The following is a 21,910-nucleotide window of genomic DNA, read 5'->3' as shown; positions in this document are numbered from 1 at the left end:
ATGTGTGTGTGTGTGTGTGTGTGTGTGTGTGTGTGTGTGTAAGTATTTTCACTGGAAAGGATTCAAAACTTAAAAAAAAAAAAAAAGAACTGGAGCACACAGGCAGCATTACGCCATTCTTCCTTCTTGGAAAAATCCCTCAGCCTTATACAAGCCTCCTTCAAGCCCTCAGTCAGTTGTGCAGGAGAAAGGGGGCGGTCGGCTTTCTCCTTTCAAGAACGAGTTATTTTCAGCTGCTGACTGGAGACGGTGCACGTCTGGATACGAGAGCATTTCCACTATGGGACTGGATACAGACACACACCCGGCAGACTTCAAGAGCCTCAGACTGAGGAGAAAGCCTTTCCTTCTGCTGCTACTGCTGCTGCCGCTGCTTTTGAGGGTCCACTCTTTTCATGGTTTTTCCTGCCAAACCAGAGGCACCTCCGCTGCTGCCACTGTTCTCTTTGGTGTCATTCAGCGGCTGTCCAGAGGATGAGACTCCCCAAAGTCCTCACTTTCTTGCTTTGGCACCTGGCTTGGCTGGACCTGGAATTCATCTGCACTGTATTGGGTGCCCCTGACTTGGGCCAGAGACCCCAGGGGGCCAGGCCAGGATTGGCCAAAGCAGAAGCCAAGGAGAGGCCCCCTCTGGCCCAGAACATCTTCAGGCCGGGGGGTCACAGCTACGGTGGGGGGGCCACCAATGCCAGGGCAAAGGGGGGCACTGGGCAGACAGGAGCCCTGACACAGCCCAAGAAGGATGAACCCAAAAAGCTGCCCCCCAGATCGGGTGGCCCTGAACCCAAGCCAGGACACCCTCCCCAGACAAGGCAGGCTGCAACGCGGACTGTGACCCCAAAAGGACAGCTTCTTGGGGGTAAGGCACCACCAAAGACAGGATCTGTCCCCAGCCCCTTCCTGCTGAAGAAGGCCAGGGAGCCTGGGTCCCCTCGAGAGCCCAAGGAGCCATTCCGCCCGCCCCCAATCACGCCCCACGAATACATGCTCTCGCTGTACAGGACGCTGTCCGAGGCTGACAGAAAGGGAGGCAACAGCAGCGTGAAGTTGGAGGCTGGCCTGGCCAACACCATCACCAGCTTTATTGACAAAGGGCAAGGTGAGGGGGCGGGGGGGGCAGGGGCACGGCTCAGAGGGAGGGGCATCTGCATGCATGGAGGGGGCTCTTAGAGCCCCGCCACTGCACTGGTGGGAGACGGTGTGTGCATCTGGCCTGGGTGGTATCTGGGACTTACCTCACACACTCCAGGTCCCAGGCTGTTGGCATGTCAGAGCTGGAGGGCACCTGGGGATCACCAAGCGCCATTCCTGCAAGGTGCAGAGGGGGTTACTGAAGCCTGGGAAGGAGATAAGACCTGCCTGTTGGTGGCAGAGTTGGGGACCAGCCTCTAAGACTCTTGATTACCAGGCCATGCTCTGTGCTTATGTGAATTGGCCAGACTTTCCAGGCTGCAGAGGGTTGTAGGTTTTCTCAGATGGCAGAGAGAGAAATTAATCTCAGATACCCATGGTTCTCCCACTTTGCCTTTGGCCTGGGGGGCAGAGGGGACAAGATAGGTGACGACAGTAAATGAGGCATAGTGGAGTTCTGGAACAACCTCTAGATATACGAGATGGGGCAGGGTGGACAACAGACCTAGGGTCTAACTCACCGTGTGACCTTGGGAAAGCCCCTTCTCCCTTTGGGGTCTCAGTTTCCCCATCAGTACAACCCTATGGAGGTTGGATTGGGTGATTTCTGAGAGCCCTTCAAATATGAAAACTTTTTGTCCTGTCCTAAACACACATCATTTTTATCATGAACCCAGGAGACGATGTGCTCCCTTCACTTCTCCCTCTGCCCACCCCACATCACTGTCTTGGCTTTTCCTCTCAACTTGCTGTGTGATCTCAGCAAGTCCCTTCCCCTCTTAGGGCCTCAGTTTCTCCATAAGTGTGAAGAGGGAGGTGGACCTGATTGCTAGAGTTGCTGGCAGCTCATACGTTCTGGTTCTGGGAGTCTTGGGACTTTGGCTGGCAGGGTGGGGGAAGGGTCAGAGAGAGGAAGAGGCTCCTCATTAGAGCTGGCCAGTGGGGGAATGACAGAGGTGGGGGGAGGCACAGAGGCAGCAGGTCTGGCTGAGGTTGGGGGAGGTGGCCTGGCTGCCTGCCCAGCCAGAGCAAGCTGTGGCCCCTTGGGGAAATCATAAAATAAGTCCCTGTGCCCCCCAGCTCTCAGGGAGCTTGGAGGGGGGAGATGGGGAGTTTAAAGGCCTAATTAGCTTCTAGAGCAATATTATGAATGTTTCCCAATGGCAAATTGGTATTTAGGAAGGAAGGCATGCTGATTCGGACATACTACTGAGCTTCTTATACACACACACAGCCTTATATTTATGCGTACATGCTGAATCACACACACATGTACACACGTGCACACACACCTTACATATATGCAAGGAATCTTCTTACATATATATAGACACATATACATACATACCCTTCAAATATTCACACAAGCCCAATCATACATGCATATAACATGTCACTCACATATGCATTACTTTTCATACTCACATGTGAACTGAACCATACACACACACACACAACAACTGTCATTCACACACACACACACATTCACGTACCCAGCAGGGTAAGAAACATACACAACAAAATCATTATACTGGGAAGCCAGGAAAATTGGCTTATAGACAGGCTTTTTTGTTAACTTGCTGTGTGACTTTAGGCAAGTCACTCCCCCTCTCTGTCCCTCATCCGTAAAACAAGAACACTAAGATCTTCTTTAAGGCATGGTATAGTAGAAGCAGCTCAGGATCCGGTGTAAAAAGTTCTAGGCTGGAGTTCCAGCTCTGCTTTTTCCCAGATGGGTGACCATGAGCAAGTTACTAACTTCTCTGAGCCTCAGGTTCCTCCCCTGGAAAAACAGGAGTCATTATAATGCCCATTCCACCTATCTTACCAAAGAGAAATCATATTGGATAACAGATGGGAGAGGGGCAGGTAGAAGGCAGTTCTAAGGCTGATGGACCTCTGCTATGCATCTCATTGACAGAAACACCCAGAATCACTCAAATCAGCTACAGCCACATCTACAGATCAACAATCCTACTTGGTTGACTGTATAGGAAGCTCCCTTATTTTGAAAAAGGCTCCCAGTGGTTTGGGTCTTGCCCTCTGTCAGAGTGGGGAAGAGGTTAAAGAACGTTCTCTCGAGGGGAGAAGAGCTGTGGTCCTCCCCTGAGGCCTTAAGGTGACCAGCTCCCTTGGTGAGGTTGTGGGGAATGACTTATGGGTGTTCTCTCTAGATGACCGAGGTCCTGCGATCAGGAAGCAGAGGTACATGTTTGACATTAGCGCCCTGGAGAAGGATGGGCTACTAGGGGCCGAGCTGCGAATCTTGCGGAAGAAGCCCTCGGACACAGCTAAGCCAGTGGCCCCCGGCAGTGGGCGAGCTGCCCAGCTGAAGCTGTCCAGCTGCCCCAGCGGCCGACAGCCGGCGGCCTTGCTGGATGTGCGTTCCATGCCAGGCCTGGATGGATCTGGCTGGGAGGTGTTCGACATCTGGAAGCTCTTCCGAAACTTTAAGAACTCGGCCCAGCTGTGCCTGGAGCTGGAGGCCTGGGAACGGGGCCGGGCCGTGGACCTCCGTGGCCTGGGCTTTGACCGGGCTGCCCGGCAGGTCCATGAGAAGGCCCTGTTCCTGGTGTTTGGCCGCACCAAGAAACGGGACCTGTTCTTTAATGAGATTAAGGCCCGCTCTGGCCAAGATGATAAGACCGTCTACGAGTACCTGTTCAGCCAGCGGCGAAAGCGGCGGGCCCCACTGGCCACACGTCAGGGCAAGCGGCCCAGCAAGAACCCCAAGGCCCGCTGCAGTCGGAAGGCGCTGCATGTCAACTTCAAGGACATGGGCTGGGACGACTGGATTATCGCGCCCCTGGAGTACGAGGCCTTCCACTGCGAGGGGCTATGTGAGTTCCCCCTGCGCTCCCACCTGGAGCCCACGAACCATGCAGTCATCCAGACCCTGATGAACTCCATGGACCCTGAGTCCACGCCACCCACCTGCTGTGTGCCCACGCGGCTGAGTCCCATCAGCATCCTCTTCATTGACTCCGCCAACAACGTGGTCTATAAGCAGTATGAGGACATGGTCGTGGAGTCTTGTGGCTGCAGGTAGCAGCACTGGCCTCTGTCTTCCTGGGTGATACATCCCAGGATGCTGGTCACAAGAGCCCCTCCACGCACTCCTGGAATCACAGAGGGGTCGGGAAGCTACATCCAGGAGCATCTACACAGCCTGCGTGAAAGGGGATTTCAACAGCCTTGTTCACTCTCAGAGTGAGAACTGGGCTGAAGGTCTCTTTCTATCCACAAGTCCCCCTGTCTGAGGATCTCTGCCCTTCTGCTGCTCTGACTGGCGGGGACAGGCCCAGGGAGACAGACTCTGAATGGGACTGAGACCCAGGAGGCCTTGTCTTCCAATGAAACTCAGCCCACCACCTCTCCTTACCGGGACCTTCTCGATCTCTGGACTCTCCAGGGAGGGCTCGCCTTGGGAGAGGCACAGGTGCCACCTCCTCCTTGAATTACCATTGTGCTTGATGACTTTCTGCCCCTGGGGCAGATGGATGCTGGTTGGGCAGGGGTGGGAAAGAGGGGGAGCGGGTTTGGGCATGGGTGTGAGGCTCTTAGACTGTTGGATTAAAATGTACATTGATGAGATAAAAAACAAAACCATGCCTAAAACTGTGGCAGATTTCTTATTTACCCCAGGGGACCCAGTGACCCTTCAAAGAATGACTGTCCCAGAGAGGGGAGGCGGGCTGCCCAAAGCAGAATGGGACAGAGAGCACAGGCTGAGCAGGGCCAGTGCTACCTCTAACCCCATTCCTGGTTTTCTTCCAGAGCTCCATCTATTCCACTGAGGCATAGCAACAGAGTTAGGTTTCCTTTTTGACATTCCTTAGTCAAGTTTGTTGCCTCCAAAATGGATCCCTTAAATGGGAGGGAAACTGGGGATTTCATTTCCTCTAAAGTCATCCCCACTTCATTCACCAGTGTCTGCTCTGTCCCCTCTCATCCCCACATCATACTCACAGAATCAACTGGTCACCATTTAAAGGGCCCTCCACCTCTCACTGGGGAACGTGGGCTGCCACGATCTCCTCTTCCCCTATGGGGGCATCTCTTTTCTGTCACTGACCACGGTTCCTCATGTAATCTTACCTGTGATCTTATCTTACCTGCTACCCTCCAGTTCGGCACACATTCCACCCCTTCACCCCAGCTCTAGAAACAACTGGAGCTCCTCCCCTTTACATTATACCATATATAAATACATAATTATACATTAGTAACCTCCCCACTGACCTTACTGACCTTAGACGGACCAATGCCAGACACATTCCTGCTTGGGGCTTGGCCCAGACTAAATGCCCACTTCCCTTTTCCACTAGAACCTATGGGGAAGAGCGAGGCATGAGCTCTTGGGAGGGGAATACAGCCTTCTGGTAGGGAAATTTGGGCACCTGAGTCTTTGTTCCAAGGGCTCAGGACCAGGTTCTGCCTGGCTGAAGAAAGGGAGGACCAGCAGAAGAAAGCCTAGGCCTCAGCTTCCCACCCAGGGGGCCTCAAAATTTCCCCCATCTCTCTCCAGCTGGGTCTTCGATTCCCAGGGCTCCTAGCCAAAGCTGTTTCAACAGTAAGAATTCTTGCCCAGCTCTGGGCAGATCCTGTGTTTCTTCCCTCTAGGCCTGAAACCTGGGTTGTCAGGACCTGAAGCAAGAGCCCAGGGTGGGGGGCAGCATACCTTCGAGCTACCTCCCTGGCTTGGAGGCCATTCCCTGTCCCTGAGGGGCCAGCCTGAGCCTGGAGCCTAGCCCTCCCTGGCCGAGTTTCGTTGTGTTTGGCTGGGGGCAGGCCCACAAGCTCTGGAAGTAAACAAAGGAGCTGCACGGCAGACAGAGTTCTGGTGTATGTGAGAGGAGAGTGAGCCTGGAAGGGAGGTGCCCGGGGAGGCCAAGCAGTGGACTGTGGACACAGGGAGAGCAGTGTAGAAGCAGGGGGGCTGGAGACCCAAGGGCAGAGAGGCAGGGGACCAAGGGGTCACAGGTGGGGCAGGCTCCTACATGCACTGATTTCCTGGGCTGTACATCCCTGGTTTCTTGGAAAGTCTGACAGATTGGAGCTCTCCCTGCCTTATCCCTATCAGAGAGCTTCAAGGACTCTCAGCCACGGTGCTCTTCCTGCTGAGGCCCAGGCATTGAATTGAATGTTGTGGCTCCAGCTTGACACCCTAGGAGCTTCCTCTCCCTCCTCCACCTGTCCTAGAACACTTTTTCGCAAGAGAACCACTCAGACTCTCTACCTGACCCCCTTTCCCACCCAGACTATGGGGAACCAATCAGACTGTTGTGGGTGGGAACAGCCCTTCCATCCTAACCATCTGATCTGTTCAACTGCCTCCTTGGAAAATTATCCCCACCAGGCACCCACCTCCAGTCCCAATCATAACAGGCTGCATACTTGTACAGGGCATTCTCAGACCAAAGGGTTCAAGGCTTATATCGTTCTTTAGAGTTCACAAACACTGTCTCAGCTGTGGTCTCACAGCTCTGCTGGCCACAAAAGGCAGCCCAGTTTCAAATTTCAAGATTTGTCACTTAGAGTTAGAGGCCTTGGGCAAGTCGTCTAATTCCATGAACCTTGATTTCCTCATTTGTGAAAATAAAAGGTGGGGGGACGGGTAAACGATGTACCTATTTCATGAGGCTAACTGTGAGGATACGAAAGACACTCAGCACAGTAGCTGGCACAGAGGTGGCACTCAACAAATGTTAGTTGTTATCATTATTGTGCCTCAAACAGTCTTGTGAAGCAGGCAGGGCAAGGAATGTTACCCTCTGCTCCCCTATTTTTACAGATGAGAAGCTAACAATCCAGAGAGGTAACTGCAGGTCTCCTGCAGGTCTCTGTATTCTTTGTACCATTCTTGCCACTCTTTTGGACCCCCAATTCCACTGACCCCAGTCTTGGCAAGTAGTAGAATTATCTTCCCGGGGCTTGGCGCCCTGGTCTTAAAGTATCTCCTTGGGGACACAGAATATTGTTAGTTCTCAGGGAGAAATAGCTAAGCATATAGTTTAGGGCAGGGAAAATGGGAGGTCCATAGCAGAGGAAAGAAGTGAGGCCCCCAAAGCTCTGATGCCATCTCTTGGCCTCCTCCACATCCCCGTGTCCCAGGGCCACAAGCTGGAGAATCAGCTGTTCTAGGGCTTGGAACACACAACCTTGGGAAGCCTCTGACTTCACAATTAGTTCTTTTGATCTGAATGTAATGTGAGGAAGCAGAGTTAAGTAGAATAGTCATATATGCTTAGGAGTCAAGCAGATCTGGGTTCCAGTTCTAGTTCCACGACTTTCCAGCTGAGTGACTTCGAGCAAGTTACTTAACCTCTCTAGTTTCTCTAACTGTAAAAGAGGGATAATAATATCAAATTTAATGGACCTGGGATGCAGGAAAGGGGATATTCATTCATTCCATCCATCTTTGATCCATCTATTCATTTATTAACCAGTAAATATTTATTGAGGGTCTTCTATGGCTCAATACTGTTCTGAATGTTGGGGTAATAATAAAAACTACAATGTTTATTGAGGGCTTATTATGTGCCAGGTACTGTGCTTAGCACTTTACATGAAGTCTCTTATCTTGCAATGATCATGCCTTCAAGTTCCATGCATGAATGAAAGAGAAAATAAAGATCCCAAAGGATACTAAGATGGTAAGGTAATAGACTGAAACAAAGGAAATGAAATAAAACAGGGGGGAAAGTCATCAGAATGCATGAAACCAACCATACAAGTACAAGATACGAAGTGTGATTTCACAACTTCAGATGGGAAAGAGATAGTGTTGTAGGTAGCTGTGAACTTAGTAGAATCAACTGAATGTAATGTGGGTGCCTAAGTGCAAATACAAGTGTGGGCTTTATTAATAGACATGTACTGTACAAACCCAAAGAGACTGTGGTTCTGCTCTCTTAGCAGGACTTGGGGAGTGTTGGGATGGAGAGAATAAGGGAGAAGCAGAGTCAAGGGTGAATCCTGTGGCTTTTTTGCTTGAGCAACTGGGCGGATGGTGTGCCATTCAACAACAATGAAAAGAGAGAACACAGAAGGAGGACAGATTTTTAGAGGAAGATGATGAGGTCCGTTTTGGACACGTCAAGTTTGAAGAACTCTTACCAGGTTAGCTTTAACTAAGAAAAATGGCAATTCTTCTATTGAAATGATATAAAGAAGAAAGGATACATGCACGCTATACAAGTAGGTTTGTTTGGTGGTGGGAAGTTGAGTTTCCTTCTGATGGCTTCTAATTTATTTTTTCTCTGTGAAGCAGGAGGTGAGGCTATCTGTTCAGAGACAGTAAGAAGGGGTCAGAGTCAAGGAACGTGGAACAGGTTCCTGTTATGGGTTGAATTGTGTCCCTCAAAAGAAATATGTTAAAGTCCAACACCCCTGCCCCTAACCTATGAATATAACCTTATCTGGAAAAAGGATCTTCACAGATGTAATCAAGTTAAGATAAGGTCATCAGGGTGGACCCTAATCCAGTATGAGTGGAGTCCTTATAAGATGAGAAGAGACACAGAGACAGGTACAAAAGAAGTCCATGTGCTGACAGAGGCAGAGACTGGAGTTAAAAAAATCAAGAAACAGCAAGGATTCCTGGCAATGACCAGAAGCTAGGAAGAGACAAGGAAAGATCCTCCTCCCCTAGAGCCTTCAGATAGAGCGTGATCCTTGTCAACACCTTGATTTTGATCAGAATTTTTTTTTTTTTTTTTTTTTTTGCGGTACGCGGGCCTCTCACTGCTGTGGCCTCTCTCGTTGCGGAGCACAGGCTCTGGACGTGCAGGCTCAACGGCCATGGCTCATGGGCCCAGCTGCTCCGTGGCATGTGGGATCTTCCCGGACCGGGGCACAAACCCGTGTCCCCTGCATCGGTAGGCGGACTCTCAACCACTGTGCCACCAGGGAAGCCCAACACCTTGATTTTGGACTTCTTATCTCCAGAACTGTGAGACAATACATTTCCATTGTTTTATGCCACCTGGCTTGTTTTTTTTGTTGTTGTTGTTATGGAAGTCCTAGGAATCTAATACAGTTATAAACGGTAGTTTTGGAAAGGGGGGACAGAGTTGAGCGTAATAAAGGTTGGTATCCATATTTGATGGTACCAATATGTTCCTTGCATGATTTTCTCCAATAGTACTCAATAACCTAGATGCAGGCATGGTGTCTCTCTAGGTGGGGGGGCAGGGATAGAAAGACATTTGAGCAAGGGAGTTATATTGCAAGAGATAAGCAATTACAGTGACAGACTGTATGATCTGAGTTAGATAGAAGGAGAGAGATGAGAGGGTTGACAGACTACTGTGTAAAGAGAAGAGATAAAAAGCCTGGAGGTCTCAATGAGGTAGAAATGACAAGTGTCCTAGGAATGAATGGACACTTAAAGAGTAGGATGGTGAGGGAATTCCCTGGCTGTCCAGTGGTTAGGGCTCCGTGCTTCCACTGCAGGGGGCACAGGTTCGATCTCTGGTCGGGGAAATGAGATCCTGCAAGCCGCATGGTGTGGCCAAAAAAAAAAAAAAAAGGACGGTGAGAACCCAGAATGGCATAAATTAAAATTTTCTTAATTAAAACAATTCTGGTGATGCGGTTCAGGAATTGGCCATGGGAATGGGCGGCGGGACACTTCATAGAAATGGAATCATACTCATAGTGTATGTAGTCTTTTGCGATTGACTTCTTTCACTTAGCATAATGTTTTAAAGGGTCAGCCATGTTGGAGTGTATCAGTAGTTCATTCCTTGTTATTGCTGAGAAATAATCTATTTTCTGGATATATCACATTTTATTTATCCATTTCATCAGTTGAAGGATATTTAGGTTGTTTTTGGCTATTATGAATAATGTCGTGATGAACAACCATATACAATTTTTTGTGTGGGCATATGTTTTAATTTCTCTTAAATATATACCTAGGAATGGAATCACTGGGCCATATGGTAACTTTATGTTTATCATTTTTAGGAACAACCAGACTGTTTTCCAAACATCACATACATCAATGTATGAGGGATCCAGTTTTTCTACATCCTTGTCAGCACTTTGTATTACATGTCTGCTTGATTATAGCCATCTAGTGGGCATGTGAAGTGGTATCTCATTGTGTGTATGTGTGTGTGTGTGTGTGTGTGTGTGTGTGTTTCCCTCATGACTAATAATGCTGATCATCTTTTCATTAGCTTCTTGACCATTTGTATATCTTCTTTGAGAGACGTCTATTCAAAGCCTTTGCCCTTTTTTTTTTTTTTTTTTTTTTTTTTTTTTGCAGTACGCGGGCCTCTCACTGTTGTGGGCTCTCCCGCTGCGGAGCAACAGGCTCCGGATGCGCAGGCTCAGCGGCCATGGCTCACGGGCACAGCCGCTCCGCCGCCATGTGGGATCTTCCGGGCACGAAGATCCGGACCGGGGCACGAACCCGTGTCCCCTGCATCGCAGGCGGACTCTCAACCACTGCGCCACCAGGGGAGCCCTCCTTTGCCCATTTTTGACTGGGTGTTTTTTTTTTAATTACTGAGTTGTAGACTTCTTTGGATATTCTGCATACAAGTCCCTTATCAGATATGTGATTTACAAATATTTTCTCCCATTCTATACCTTTTCGCTTTCTTGATGGTATCTTTTGCAACATAAAAGTTTAAATTTTTATGTAGTCCAATTTATCTATTTTTTTCTTTTGTTATTTGTACTTTCGATGTTTTATCTAAGAAGGCTTTGCCTAAAACAAGGTCACAAAGATTTACTCTTATGTTTTCTTCTAAGAGCTTTATAGTTTAGCTCTTATATTTGGATCTGTGATCCATTTTGAGTTCATTGTCCATATGGTGTGAAATAGGAGTCCAACTTCATTCTTTTGCATTGTCTTTTAAAATTTTTGTGAATATGTATTATACCTCCACAGCTGTAATATGCCTGAGGGCAAGGACCAAGTTCTACTTCTTTGTATTTTCCATAAAACCAATGAGTAAACTTTTTTTTTTTCAGAATAAGGTTTTGAGAGTGATATGGATATTTTTCTTTCAATTTTATTTTATTTTATTATTATTATTTTTTCAGCCGCGCTGCGCTGCTTGCAAGATCTTAGTTCACTGACCAGGGATCAAACCCGGGCCCCTGGCAGTGGAAGCTCAGAGTCCTAACCATTGGACTATCAGGGAATTCCCTTTTCTTTCAATTTTAAAGGTAATTATATAGATACAGTACAAACTCCAAACAACGCAAAAGGATATATAGTGAAAAAAATATGTCTCCTTTCCAGACCTAACCTCCTAGTCTCCCAGCCCTCTTCTTCAGAATCAACCATCATAACCACTATTACCAGTTTCTTGTGTTTCCTTCCAGTGATTTTCTACAGCTACACTAGCACATACTTAGAATAGGATCCAAAGTCTTTACCATGGCCAACAAGCTCCCCCATGATCTGGCCTCTAGGGCCAGGTTGTCAACCTCATCTCTTACCATACTCTTCCTTATTCATTTGGCTCTAGGCCGTGATAACCTCCTTTCTCTTCCTTGGAAACACCAAGCATTCTCTCATGTTGGGACCTTTGCACTTGTGTTCTCTCTGCCCAGCATGCTCTTTTCCAAGATATTTACATGGGTCACTCTCTCATTTCATTCACATTTCTTTTTTTTTTTTTGGCTGCACCACACGGCTTGCAGGATCTTAGTTCCCCAACCAGGGATTGAACCCAGACCCCCGGCAGTGAAAGCACCGAGTCCTAACCACTGGACTGCCAGGGAATGCCCTTGAAACTTTTTCTTGACAATATCATCACCATCTTTGCACTGATGACATCTATTCCATGGCCTGGAAAAACAATCCTTTATTGACTCCAACTATCAGCTCTCTCCTCTGCTAATCCCAAGTTAGCTAATGATTTTGAAGAAAAATCACACAGAAATAGATGGATGCCATTAAAATTTTTGCTCTTAAGTGTATAAGAATATTCATGGAAACATTGGTCATAAGAACAACAACAAAAAGAAACAAACTATATGCCATATATATCATATGATAGAACAGCTGTTAAAAGGAAATGAACTGGATCTATGTAGAGCAACATATATAGAATTTTAAAAAGAAACTAGTAAAAAGAAGGAAGCAGCAAAATAAAACAAAACTATGCTGTCAATTAAGTTAAAAATAAAAGGAAAAAAACGAAAACCCACACCAACCAGAAAGACATATTTTCTAAGGGAACATGTATATGTATATGAAAGCATTAAAAAAGATCTGAAAGGAAATTCAGTTTTAGAGAGGGTGGAAGGTTGGGATTCAAGGTGATGGTAAAAAGGGACTTTAGCTTTATCTGTAACATGCTAATTTTTAGAAAATACAGTGTAATCATAAATCACTTTTTAATTTAAAATTAATTAATAAATTAAAATTTATAAAGTGGAGAGTTACCAGCTTCAACTAGATTCTCCATATTTCACTGGCCCCTTTTTCTTTCATTCTTTGTTAAACTTTAAACTTTCTCCTTCTTCTAAACTATAATCTCATACCATCTGCCTTCCTCTGAGTAGAAAAACTTTCCTGCCAAGTTAACAGAGAAAATAGAAGCCATCAGAAAGGAAATTAAATATCAGTCTTTTCTCTTGTCCCCAACATCTTAGTTCATCATCTATTGTGTGAATTATTTACTTGGTCTTAAATTTGCACAGTTTTTGTATCACATTTGCTTCTTGAATCTGATTAACAAGAATATTGCTCTTATCCCCCCCTTTTTTTTATAGATAGGTAGTTTTTTATTTTAAATAAATTTATTTATTTTTGGCTGCATTGGGTCTTCATTGCTGCCCGCGGGCTTTCTCCTGTTGCAGCGAGCGGGGGCTACTCTTCATTGTGGTGCGCGGGCTTCTTGTTGCGGTGGCTTGTCTTGTTGCGGAGCATGGGCTCTAGGCGCACGGGCTTCAGTAGTTGCGGCACGCAGGCTCAGTAGTTGTGGCTTGCGGGCTCTAGAGCACAGGCTCAGTAGCTGTAGGAAGGGAAGTGCCCCCCCCTTTTAAAATAAATAAATTAATTTATTTATATTTGGCTGCATTCGGTCTTTGTTGCTGTGCACGGGCTTTCTCTAGTTGGCGGCGAGCGGGGACTACTCTTCGTTGTGGTGCGCGGGTTTCTCATTGCAGTGGCTTCTCTTGTTGCAGAGCATGATCTCTAGGCGCGCAGGCTTCAGTAGTTGTGGCTCACAGGCTCTAGAGCGCAGGCTCAGTAGTTGTGGCGCACGGGCTTAGTTGCTCCGCGGCATGTGGGATCTTCCCGGACCAGGGATCGAACCCGTATCCCCTGCATTGGCAGGCGGATTCTTAACCACTGCGCCACCAGGGAAGCCGGGAAACTCCCCCTTTTTAATATGTGATGCAACTTGTCCTAACTTATGTGTGGGAGCGCTACACCACTGTTTCCAATACCAAACACATAAGCTGTCCACTTGAGTGCAAAGCATCTAAAGGGTAGTTTCTAAAGCGTAGTTTCCTTCCCATGTTATTATTATTATTTTTTAAAATTTGGTTGTGCTGGGTCTTAGTTAATGCAGGCGGGCTCCTTAGTTGTGGCATGTGAACTCTTAGTTGCGGCATGCATGTGGGATCTAGTTCCCTGACCAGGGATCAAACCTGGGCCCCCTGCATTGGGAGGGCAGGGTCCTATCCACTGTGCCACCAGGGAAGTCCCCGCATGTTATTCTCTAATTTAGCTCTTTGTTGTTCCCTTCATAGCACTTACCACAATTTTTAACTATTTTATTTTTTTCATCGGCTTACTAGACTTTTGTGACACAGCACCTCCAGCCTCTACCCCCCCAGCCGCAGGTCTATGAGCTCCAGGAAGCCAGTATCCACACCTGTCTTGTGTCCAGCACATAGTGACCATTCAGTGGGTCTATGTTGACTGAATGAAAGAGAAGGGAGTCCTTCAGCACCCTGCCCTTCTGCTCCCAGTCACCCCAGGAGCACTGACACCTTCTCTCCTCTACTGTTCTTGGGATACAATGAATGCAAGAGGTGTTCTAGCCAAGGCCATTCTCTCCCAACCTCCTGTGGAAACTCTTTGCGTCTTTGATTCTTTCTTCTGTATCTTCATCTTTATAATAATTTCCTATCAATACTCAAAGATGCTCCCAATCACAACCAACCAACCAGAAGCCCCTGAAGTTCCTTCTTTGGGTCTCAGGTCAGCCTGTGACCACCCTCTTCCCCTGAATTTCAGGACTCAGCCATGCCCTTTGTTCTTCCTCCTACTCTTTCTCAGGCTCGTTTTAGAGAATCTTTTTTTTTTTCTTTCAGTAATTGGCTGGGTTGGGTCTTCATTGCTGCGCGCGGGCTTTCTCTAGTTGCGACGAGCAGGGTCTGCTCTTCATTGCGGTGCATGGGCTTTGCATTGCAGTGGATTCTCTTGTGGAGCACGGGCTCTAAGAGCATGGACTCAGTAGTTACGGCTTGCAGGCTCAGTAGTTGTGGCGCACAGGCTTATTTGCTCCGTGGCATGTGGGATCTTCCAGGACCAGGACTCGAACTTGCGTCCCCTGCATTCGCAGGCGGGTTCTTAACCACTGCACCACCAGGGAAGTCCCTTAGGGAGTTCTGAAGTGCTAGGATTCTCCCAGGATTCTGTTCTTCTCAACCATCGGTGAAGAGGAGGGAATCCTTGTGGGGACAGAGTCTGGGAAAGAGGGACTCCGACAAGGTGGTGCTGAAGACTGAGGCTGGGTGACGTGGGTTAATGAAAGAGCTATGAAAAGCCCGAGGCAGAGGTCAAAGAGGACAGGTGTTGTGATGACTTGAGCCTCTGTGACGTGTCTGGCGGAGACTAGGGAGAGCGGGAGGCGCGCGCGCGTCCCGACCGTCCGGCCGCGCCCCAGGCCCTGCCTCCTCGCGCACAGCAGTGAAAGCGCGCGCTCGTGTGCGCAGCGACCTCTGTGCGCCTGCGCCGCCGTTGCCGGGCATCCGCCGGCGAAAAGACGACCTAGGGGAGGGGTGGTGGCAGCGGGGACTCCGGAAGCCCACCTTTCACCCGGAAATGGTTGTCGAGAAACATGGCGTTGCTGGTGCGAGTCCTTGTGAGTGAAGGAGTAATTTTGTGGTGGCGCCCACCGGGCCTCCGGGTTGGAGTCGGAGAGGGAGGGGCGGGAGCAACTGAACGGAAGTGCAGGAGCGGAGCCTGTGCGGTAGCGAGGCTGCGCGGCCGCGTCTCTTCGGGGAAACTGAGGCAGTTTCCCACCTCCCCCGACCCTCGGTTTGGCCGTGGCTTCCCCCTCTTTGGAGAAGGCGTGAGACTGACGTCAGATATAAATTTGACGAAACTTGCTTTTCCTTGGTCACCACCTGTGACTCCTTCCCCTCAGGGACAGAGGCAGCGCGTGGGGCACTGATTGTAGTTTCGGGAGACCCGGGTTCTAGTTCCTGTTCTGTCACTAACGCTCAGGGTGACCTTGGGCAAGTCACTTTTGGGCTTCAGAGTTCCCATGGGCAAAGCGAGGACGTAAATCTGCAAGTCTTTGGGATTCTGAGGTTCTTTGGGTTTGTTTCAGAGATCAGTAGATCAATTATTAACTCTATAGTTAAGTGGAATACTCTTATATGCTATTAGAGTGAAAGCTGCACGAGAACTGGGGTCATATCTGTCGTTTTCACTCTGCCTAGCACAGTGTCTGGCACATCATAGGTGTTCAGTAAAGATTTGTTGAAGGAATGAAATAAGTGATGAAGAACTACTCGACTAATTAACACCCATATGGGAAGCTGCTGCACCTCTTGTGATTCAGTCCTGAACTTCTAGCCGACTCTGACTTATAGAAATTAAAGAGAACAAGAGTTAGGAGGATACAGAGCTTGGGTCCTAATCATGGAGGGATAGTAGAATTTATAATTTTGTCAAGTCTTTAAAAATTGGGTCAAGGAGACTGTTTTTCATAGCAGACACTGTGTATTCCTGCCTCCAGCTTTCTTTTGAGTTCTGATATTAGAAATATTTGTGTCTAATCTTTTTATATGTGGCATACACGGCCTGTGATTTTCCTTCTTGTATTCCTTGTCAGCCTAGCAAAGTGCAGTGCCCTCTGTTGTTGCGTAGTAAAAGTTTTTTTGAAGAGTAGCTCCTGTAACCTACAGAAAGTAACTTGGTGAAGTAATTGTTGATGCCAGGGCAGGAACTGATTCAGATCTGACGACTGCTGAGGAAATGGCAACTAGGATGTCCTAAGTGGTTTTTTTTGGCCATGGTGCTCGGCTTGTGAGATCTTAGTTCCCTGACCAGGAATCAAACCCAGGCCCCTGGCAGTGGAAGCGCAGAATCCTAACCACTGGACCACCAGGGAATTCCCTACTAAGTGTTTTGTTTTTTAAAAAAATATTTATTTATTATTATTATTATTTTTTTGGCTGTGTTGGGGTCTTAGTTGCGGTGCGCAGGCTTCTCTCTAGTTGTGGCTCGCATACTCAGTAGCTGTGGCGCATGGGCTTAGTTGCCCTGCTGCGTGTGGGATCTTAGTTCCTTGACCAGGAATTGAACCTGTGTCCCCTGCATTGGAAGGTGAATTCTTAACCACTGGACCACCAGGGAAGTCCCCCTCCTAGATGTATTTTTTTTTAATTAATTAATTAATTTTTGGCTGCGTTGGGTCTTTGTTGCTGCGTGCAGGCTTTCTCTAGTTGTGAGCAGGGGCTACTCTTCGTTGTGATACACAGGCTTGTCACTACAGTGGCTTCTCTTGTTGCTGAGCACAGGCTCTAGGCGCTCGCGCTTCAGTAGTTGTGGCATGTGGGCTCAGTAGTTGTGGCTCATGGGCTCTAGAGCACAGGCTCTGTAGTTGTGGTGCACAGGCTTAGTTGCTCTGTGGCCTGTGGGATCGTCCCAGACCAGGGATCGAACCCATGGCAGATTCTTAACCACTGTGCTACCAGGGAAGTCCCATCCTCGGTGTTTTTAAGATAGATACTTTGGGGGGGAAAGATGAGAATTTTATTGGGCTGTAGATCTGAAATGAATACCTTGACTTGTCTTGGAAGTTAGTGACTTCCTCAGCTGAGCATGCTGCTGAGCATGTGGATGGTTACAGGATCTTTTCTTCTTGGTTGGTAGCATCCAGTGAAACCACCTTTCTAACTGCCTTCTATTAGTTGAATCTTTTTCTACCCCCCATTTATCCCTTTCTATTCATCTTTTTAGGTGGAAAGCAAGATTAGGTAAGGAAAGTCACTTTCACTTTATACGGTATACTGTAATTCTTTGAAGTCTTCTTATTATATGTTGTAATGTGTGACAAAGCAACAGAAACTCCCTTAGGACTAGAGAGTTACAGTAAACATGAAAGTAGCAGATATTTATTGATCACCTATGCTGAAGAGGCATTAGGGTTAGGCACTGTGAGGAATTCACAAATACAGGAAAATGCACCTGTCTAGGTGTCGGAAGAGCCTTGTTTGAAAGCTTGGCCCCATTACTTACTATGGGTATAGCCTTGAGCAAATCACCTAACTTCTCTGAGCCTCAGATTTTCTTAAGGGTAAGTTTGATAGGGTTGATCAGAGAATCAGTTGATACAAATGACATTTTAAATGCTTGTTTTCCCTTCCTTTTAATTCAGCGACTATTTTGAGTGTTCACTGCATTCTAGCAACTCTCCAAGGGACTGAGGATGAAAAACATAGAACTTATTCTCATGTTTATAATCTAATAGCAGAGACAGAAAACTACTGATAACAGTTCTTGAAATGCTGTGATAGAAGTCTTAACTAGGTGCTGTGGTAGCAGAGTAGAAAGGCACCTAACCCAGCCTGAGGACAAGCATTTAGATGCTTAAACTAAATGAGGGAGCATTAGATGGGGAATAGGGGAAAGGAAATAGAGGAGAAGCATTAGCTTATGCTACTATGCTAGACAACAAAGGCGCTCTAAGTAAATCTCTCTGGCTGGACTCGGGGGCACTTGTGGGGAAATGGCAGTAGAGGAGACATTGCCTTGCATGTCATAGTTAGGGGTTGGAGATTTATCTTGAGGCAGAGGGCAGCCACTGAGGTATTTTAAACGAAGGGAAGATTTATTTTTAAAGGTTTTTTTGATGCATTTACTCTTGTTTTTTTTCTTATTTAAATTTTTTAAATTGAGGAATAATTGACGTACAGTAAATCACACTTATTTAATTGTATAATTTGATAAGTTTTGACACAGGTATACACCCGAAAAGTCATAATCATAATAAAAATAACGAACATATCCGTCACTCCCCAAAATTTCTTTGCGCCCTTTTGCAATCCTTATATTGCTCTCCCTGCTTCCAGCCACCATTGATCAGGGGAACACTTTGTTCCTTCTCTCATTTTTAAATTGAAATTAAAAATTTTTAATTTGAAAGTATAAAAAAGTAAAAAAAAGTCCAATCCACATAGTAAACAAAAAACATAGATTTTTGTTTTAATAGATCCCTGTAACAAGGGTGGATGTAACAGATGGGTCAGTCAGAGAGGGCTGAGATTAGAGTCCCCAAGGCCAGTCAGAAACTAAAGTAATCCTGGAAGAAGTGATGAAGCCTGTACTAAGTGGGAGATGGACAGTGTGGTTAAAGAAGAAGGGATGGTTGCAAGAGGTATTGAGGAAATTGTCTACAGAGCTTGATGAGAGATTAGATGTTAAGGATGAGGAAGAGGCAAGAGTCTAACAGCTTGTCCCAGGTCAGCCTAGGATGACTGAGTTAATAGCAGTGTTCTTCACTGAGAAAATCTAGCTGGAGTTTTTGGGGGTTTTCTGTTTGTTGGTGTTTTTTTGTTGTTGTTGGTTTTTGTTTTTGCAGCTGGATATTTGGTGTTCAGGAGAGGGAGCTGAAATGTAAGTTGTAGTTGAAACAAAAATGTTGAGATTTCTCGAGCAATAATATTGATAGGGAACATTTATAGGGCGTTTACCATGTGGTAAGCACTCTTAAATACTTTATATGTGTGAACTTGCTAAATCCTTATGACAGCCCTTTGAAAAGGTAGGCACTATTATTCCCCCATTTTGCAGACAAGAAAATTGAACCACCGAGAAGTAGTATTCCTGAAATATTCTCATTAATCTCCCCTTACTTTTTCCTCTTTCTGTCTTTTTGACCAGTTTTTACCCTTCTCCAAGGATGGGTTTGGGAAGGAGGAGTAAACTGAAACACTGCTATTGCTGAGTAGATCTAGCAGAGGAACTGGGCATTTGAGCAGTGCGCTGGGGCTTTTTTATGGTTTTATGAGCTGTTTTGACATTGGTAATAATTTTTACTTTTCTTTGATAGTAGTATAAATTGCAGAAAGCCACACTGGATTAAAAAAAAATTGTAGTAGAATACGCATAACATAATTTACCATTTCAACCAATTTTAAGTGTACAGTTCAGTGGTATTAAGTACATTCACATTGTTGTGCTGCCATCACCACCATCATCCAAAGAACTCTTTTCATCTTCGAAAATTGAAACTCTGTACCTATTAAAAGATAAATCCCTATGCCCCACTCTACCCAGCCCTGGGCAACCACCATTCTTTCTGTCTTTATGATTTTGACTACTCTAGGTACCTCATATAAGTGGAATCATACAGTGTTTGTTCTTTTGTGTCTGGCTTATTTCACTTAACATAATGTCCTGAAAGTTCATCCATGTTGTAGCATGACAGAATTTCCTTTTTTTAAGGCTGAATAATATTCTGTTGTATGCATATACTACATTTCATTTATCCGTTAATCTGTTGATGGGCACTTTGGTTGCTTCCACCTTTTGGCTATTGCCAAATAGTGCTGCCATGAACATGGGTGTACAAATATTTGTTCTAGTCCCTGTTGTTACTTCTTTTGGGTATGTGCTCAGAAGTAGAATTGTTGGATCATATTGTAATTCTATGTTTAATTTTTTGAGCAATCACCATTCTGTTTTCCATAGCAGCTGCACCATTTTACATTTCTACCAGCCAAGCACAAGGGTTTCAATTTCTCCACATCTTCTCCAACACTTATTTTCTTTCTTTCTTTTTTTTGTTTTTATAGTGGCCATCCGAATGGGTGTGAGAGGATAATCTCATTGTAGTTTTTTTTTTTCAGATTTTTTTTGATTTGGACTATTTTTAAAGTCTTTTTAAAAATTTAATTAATTTATTTATTTTTGGCTGCATTGGGTCTACTTTGCTGCGCACAGACTTTTCTCTAGTTGCAGTGAGCAGGGGCTACTCTTTGTTGCGGTGTGTGGGCTTCTCATTGTGGTGGTTTCTCTTGTTGCAGAGCATGGGCTCTAGGCATGTGGGCTTCAGTAGTTGTGGCATGTGGGCTCAGTAGTTGTGGCACATGGGCTTAGTTGCTCTGTGGCATGTGGGATGTGGGAGCTTCCCAGACCAGGGATCGAACCCATGTCCCCTGCATTGGCAGGCGGATTCTCAACCACTGCGCCCCCAGGGAAGTCCCATCTGCAAGTATTTTTTCACATATTTTTTCTGTTCCTTATTTCTCTCTTCTCCGTCTGAGACTTCCATTATACATATGTTGGTATGTTTGATGGTGTAGGTACGTTTGCTGGTAGGTCTCTGAGACTCCATTAAATTTTCTTCATTTTTTTTTTTTTCTTTCTGTTCGTTGGGCTGGATAATCTCAATTGATCTATCTTCAAGGTTACTGATTCTTTCTTTTGCTCAAATCTGCTGTTAAACTTCTCTAGTGAAATGTTAATTTTATTTATTGTTCTTTTCTTTTTAAAAAATTTTTTTAAAAAAATATTTATTTATTTATTTGCTTGCACCAGGTCTTAGTTGTGGCAGATGGGCTCCTTAGTTGCAGCTCGCAGGCTCCTTAGTTGTGGCTTGCCTGCTCCTTAGTTGTGGCCTGCGGGCTCCTCATTTGTGGCATGTGTACTCTTACTTGCAGCATGCATGTGGGATCTAGTTCTCTGACCAAGGATCAAACCCAGGCGCCCTGCATTGGGAGTGCAGAGTCCTATCCACTGCACCACCAGAGAAGTCCCTTATTGTTCTTTTCAACTCCAGAATTTTTGTTTGGCTTTTTGTAAAATTTCTTTCTTTATTGATATTGTTTATTTGGTGAGATATCATTCTCATACTTTGCTTTTGTTCTTTAGTCATGGTTTCCTTTAGATCTTAAAATTTTTAAATAGCTGGTTCAAAGTCTTTGTCTGGTTTGTCTAATGTCTGGGCTTCCTCAGGGACAGTTTCTACTGATTTTTAAATTTTCCCTTGTATTGACCATGCTTTTCTTGTTGTTTTACATGTTTCACAAGTTTTTGTTGAAAACTAAACATTTTAAATAATATAATGTGGCACCTCTGGAAATCAGGACTTTGTTTTCCCAGAGTTTGTTGTTATTTTTCTGTTTAGTGACTTTTCTGAATTAATTCTGTAAAGTCTGTATTCTTTGTCATGTGGTCTCTGCCCAGTTAGCTTAGTGGTCAAGTAATGATTGGATGGAGATTTCCTTAAATGCCTGGAACCAATGAGTCTCTTAGTATTTGTTGAGGGGCTCTGTGTGCATTTTGGAGCATGGCTTCATCCTTCTGCCAGTCATTTGACAGTTCTGCCTTAACCTTCACTTCCTGCTTGCGAAGCACCTCAAGGTCAACCAGAGATGAGAGCTTAGAGCAGTCTCAGGTCTTTCCTGTTCTGGGCATGTGCACAAACCTGTGCATCTGCTTGGCCTTCAAATTCCCGGGAATATGTCAGAGCTTTTCAAGGTCCCTATGCATATCTCATTCCTCTGATTTTCCTTTTAAACTTTTTGATTAGCCTATTGTTTTCCCCAAGTATTATCC

General features: G+C 45.9%; 2 protein-coding genes across 3 annotated transcripts in view; both read left to right on the top strand.

The window, feature by feature from the left end:
• Positions 1 to 474: 474 nt before the first annotated feature.
• GDF5 (growth differentiation factor 5) lies at positions 475 to 4,180 on the top strand (the record flags this gene model as incomplete). Its single annotated transcript, XM_082670441.1, has 2 exons — positions 475 to 1,099; positions 3,306 to 4,180. The coding sequence occupies 2 exons, from the start codon at positions 475 to 477 to the stop codon at positions 4,178 to 4,180; spliced, it is 1,500 nt and encodes a 499-aa protein (XP_082526567.1).
• A 10,887-nt stretch (positions 4,181 to 15,067) lies between these two features.
• The window catches only part of UQCC1 (ubiquinol-cytochrome c reductase complex assembly factor 1), a 90,568-nt gene continuing 83,725 nt past the window's right edge, over positions 15,068 to 21,910 (top strand). For both annotated transcript variants that reach the window (XM_082670331.1, XM_082670330.1), the window contains exon 1: positions 15,068 to 15,200. In XM_082670331.1, coding sequence (XP_082526457.1) covers positions 15,177 to 15,200 — 24 coding nt within the window. In that variant the 5' untranslated portion in view covers positions 15,068 to 15,176. The remainder of the gene's footprint in view (positions 15,201 to 21,910) is intronic.

The sequence above is a fragment of the Grampus griseus genome, assembly GCF_964374135.1.
Source record: "Grampus griseus genome assembly, chromosome: 14".
NCBI classification, from domain to species: domain Eukaryota; kingdom Metazoa; phylum Chordata; class Mammalia; order Artiodactyla; family Delphinidae; genus Grampus; species Grampus griseus.
The sequence above is the reverse complement of the archived record's forward strand: the minus strand, read 5'-3'. Positions and strand labels throughout refer to the sequence as shown.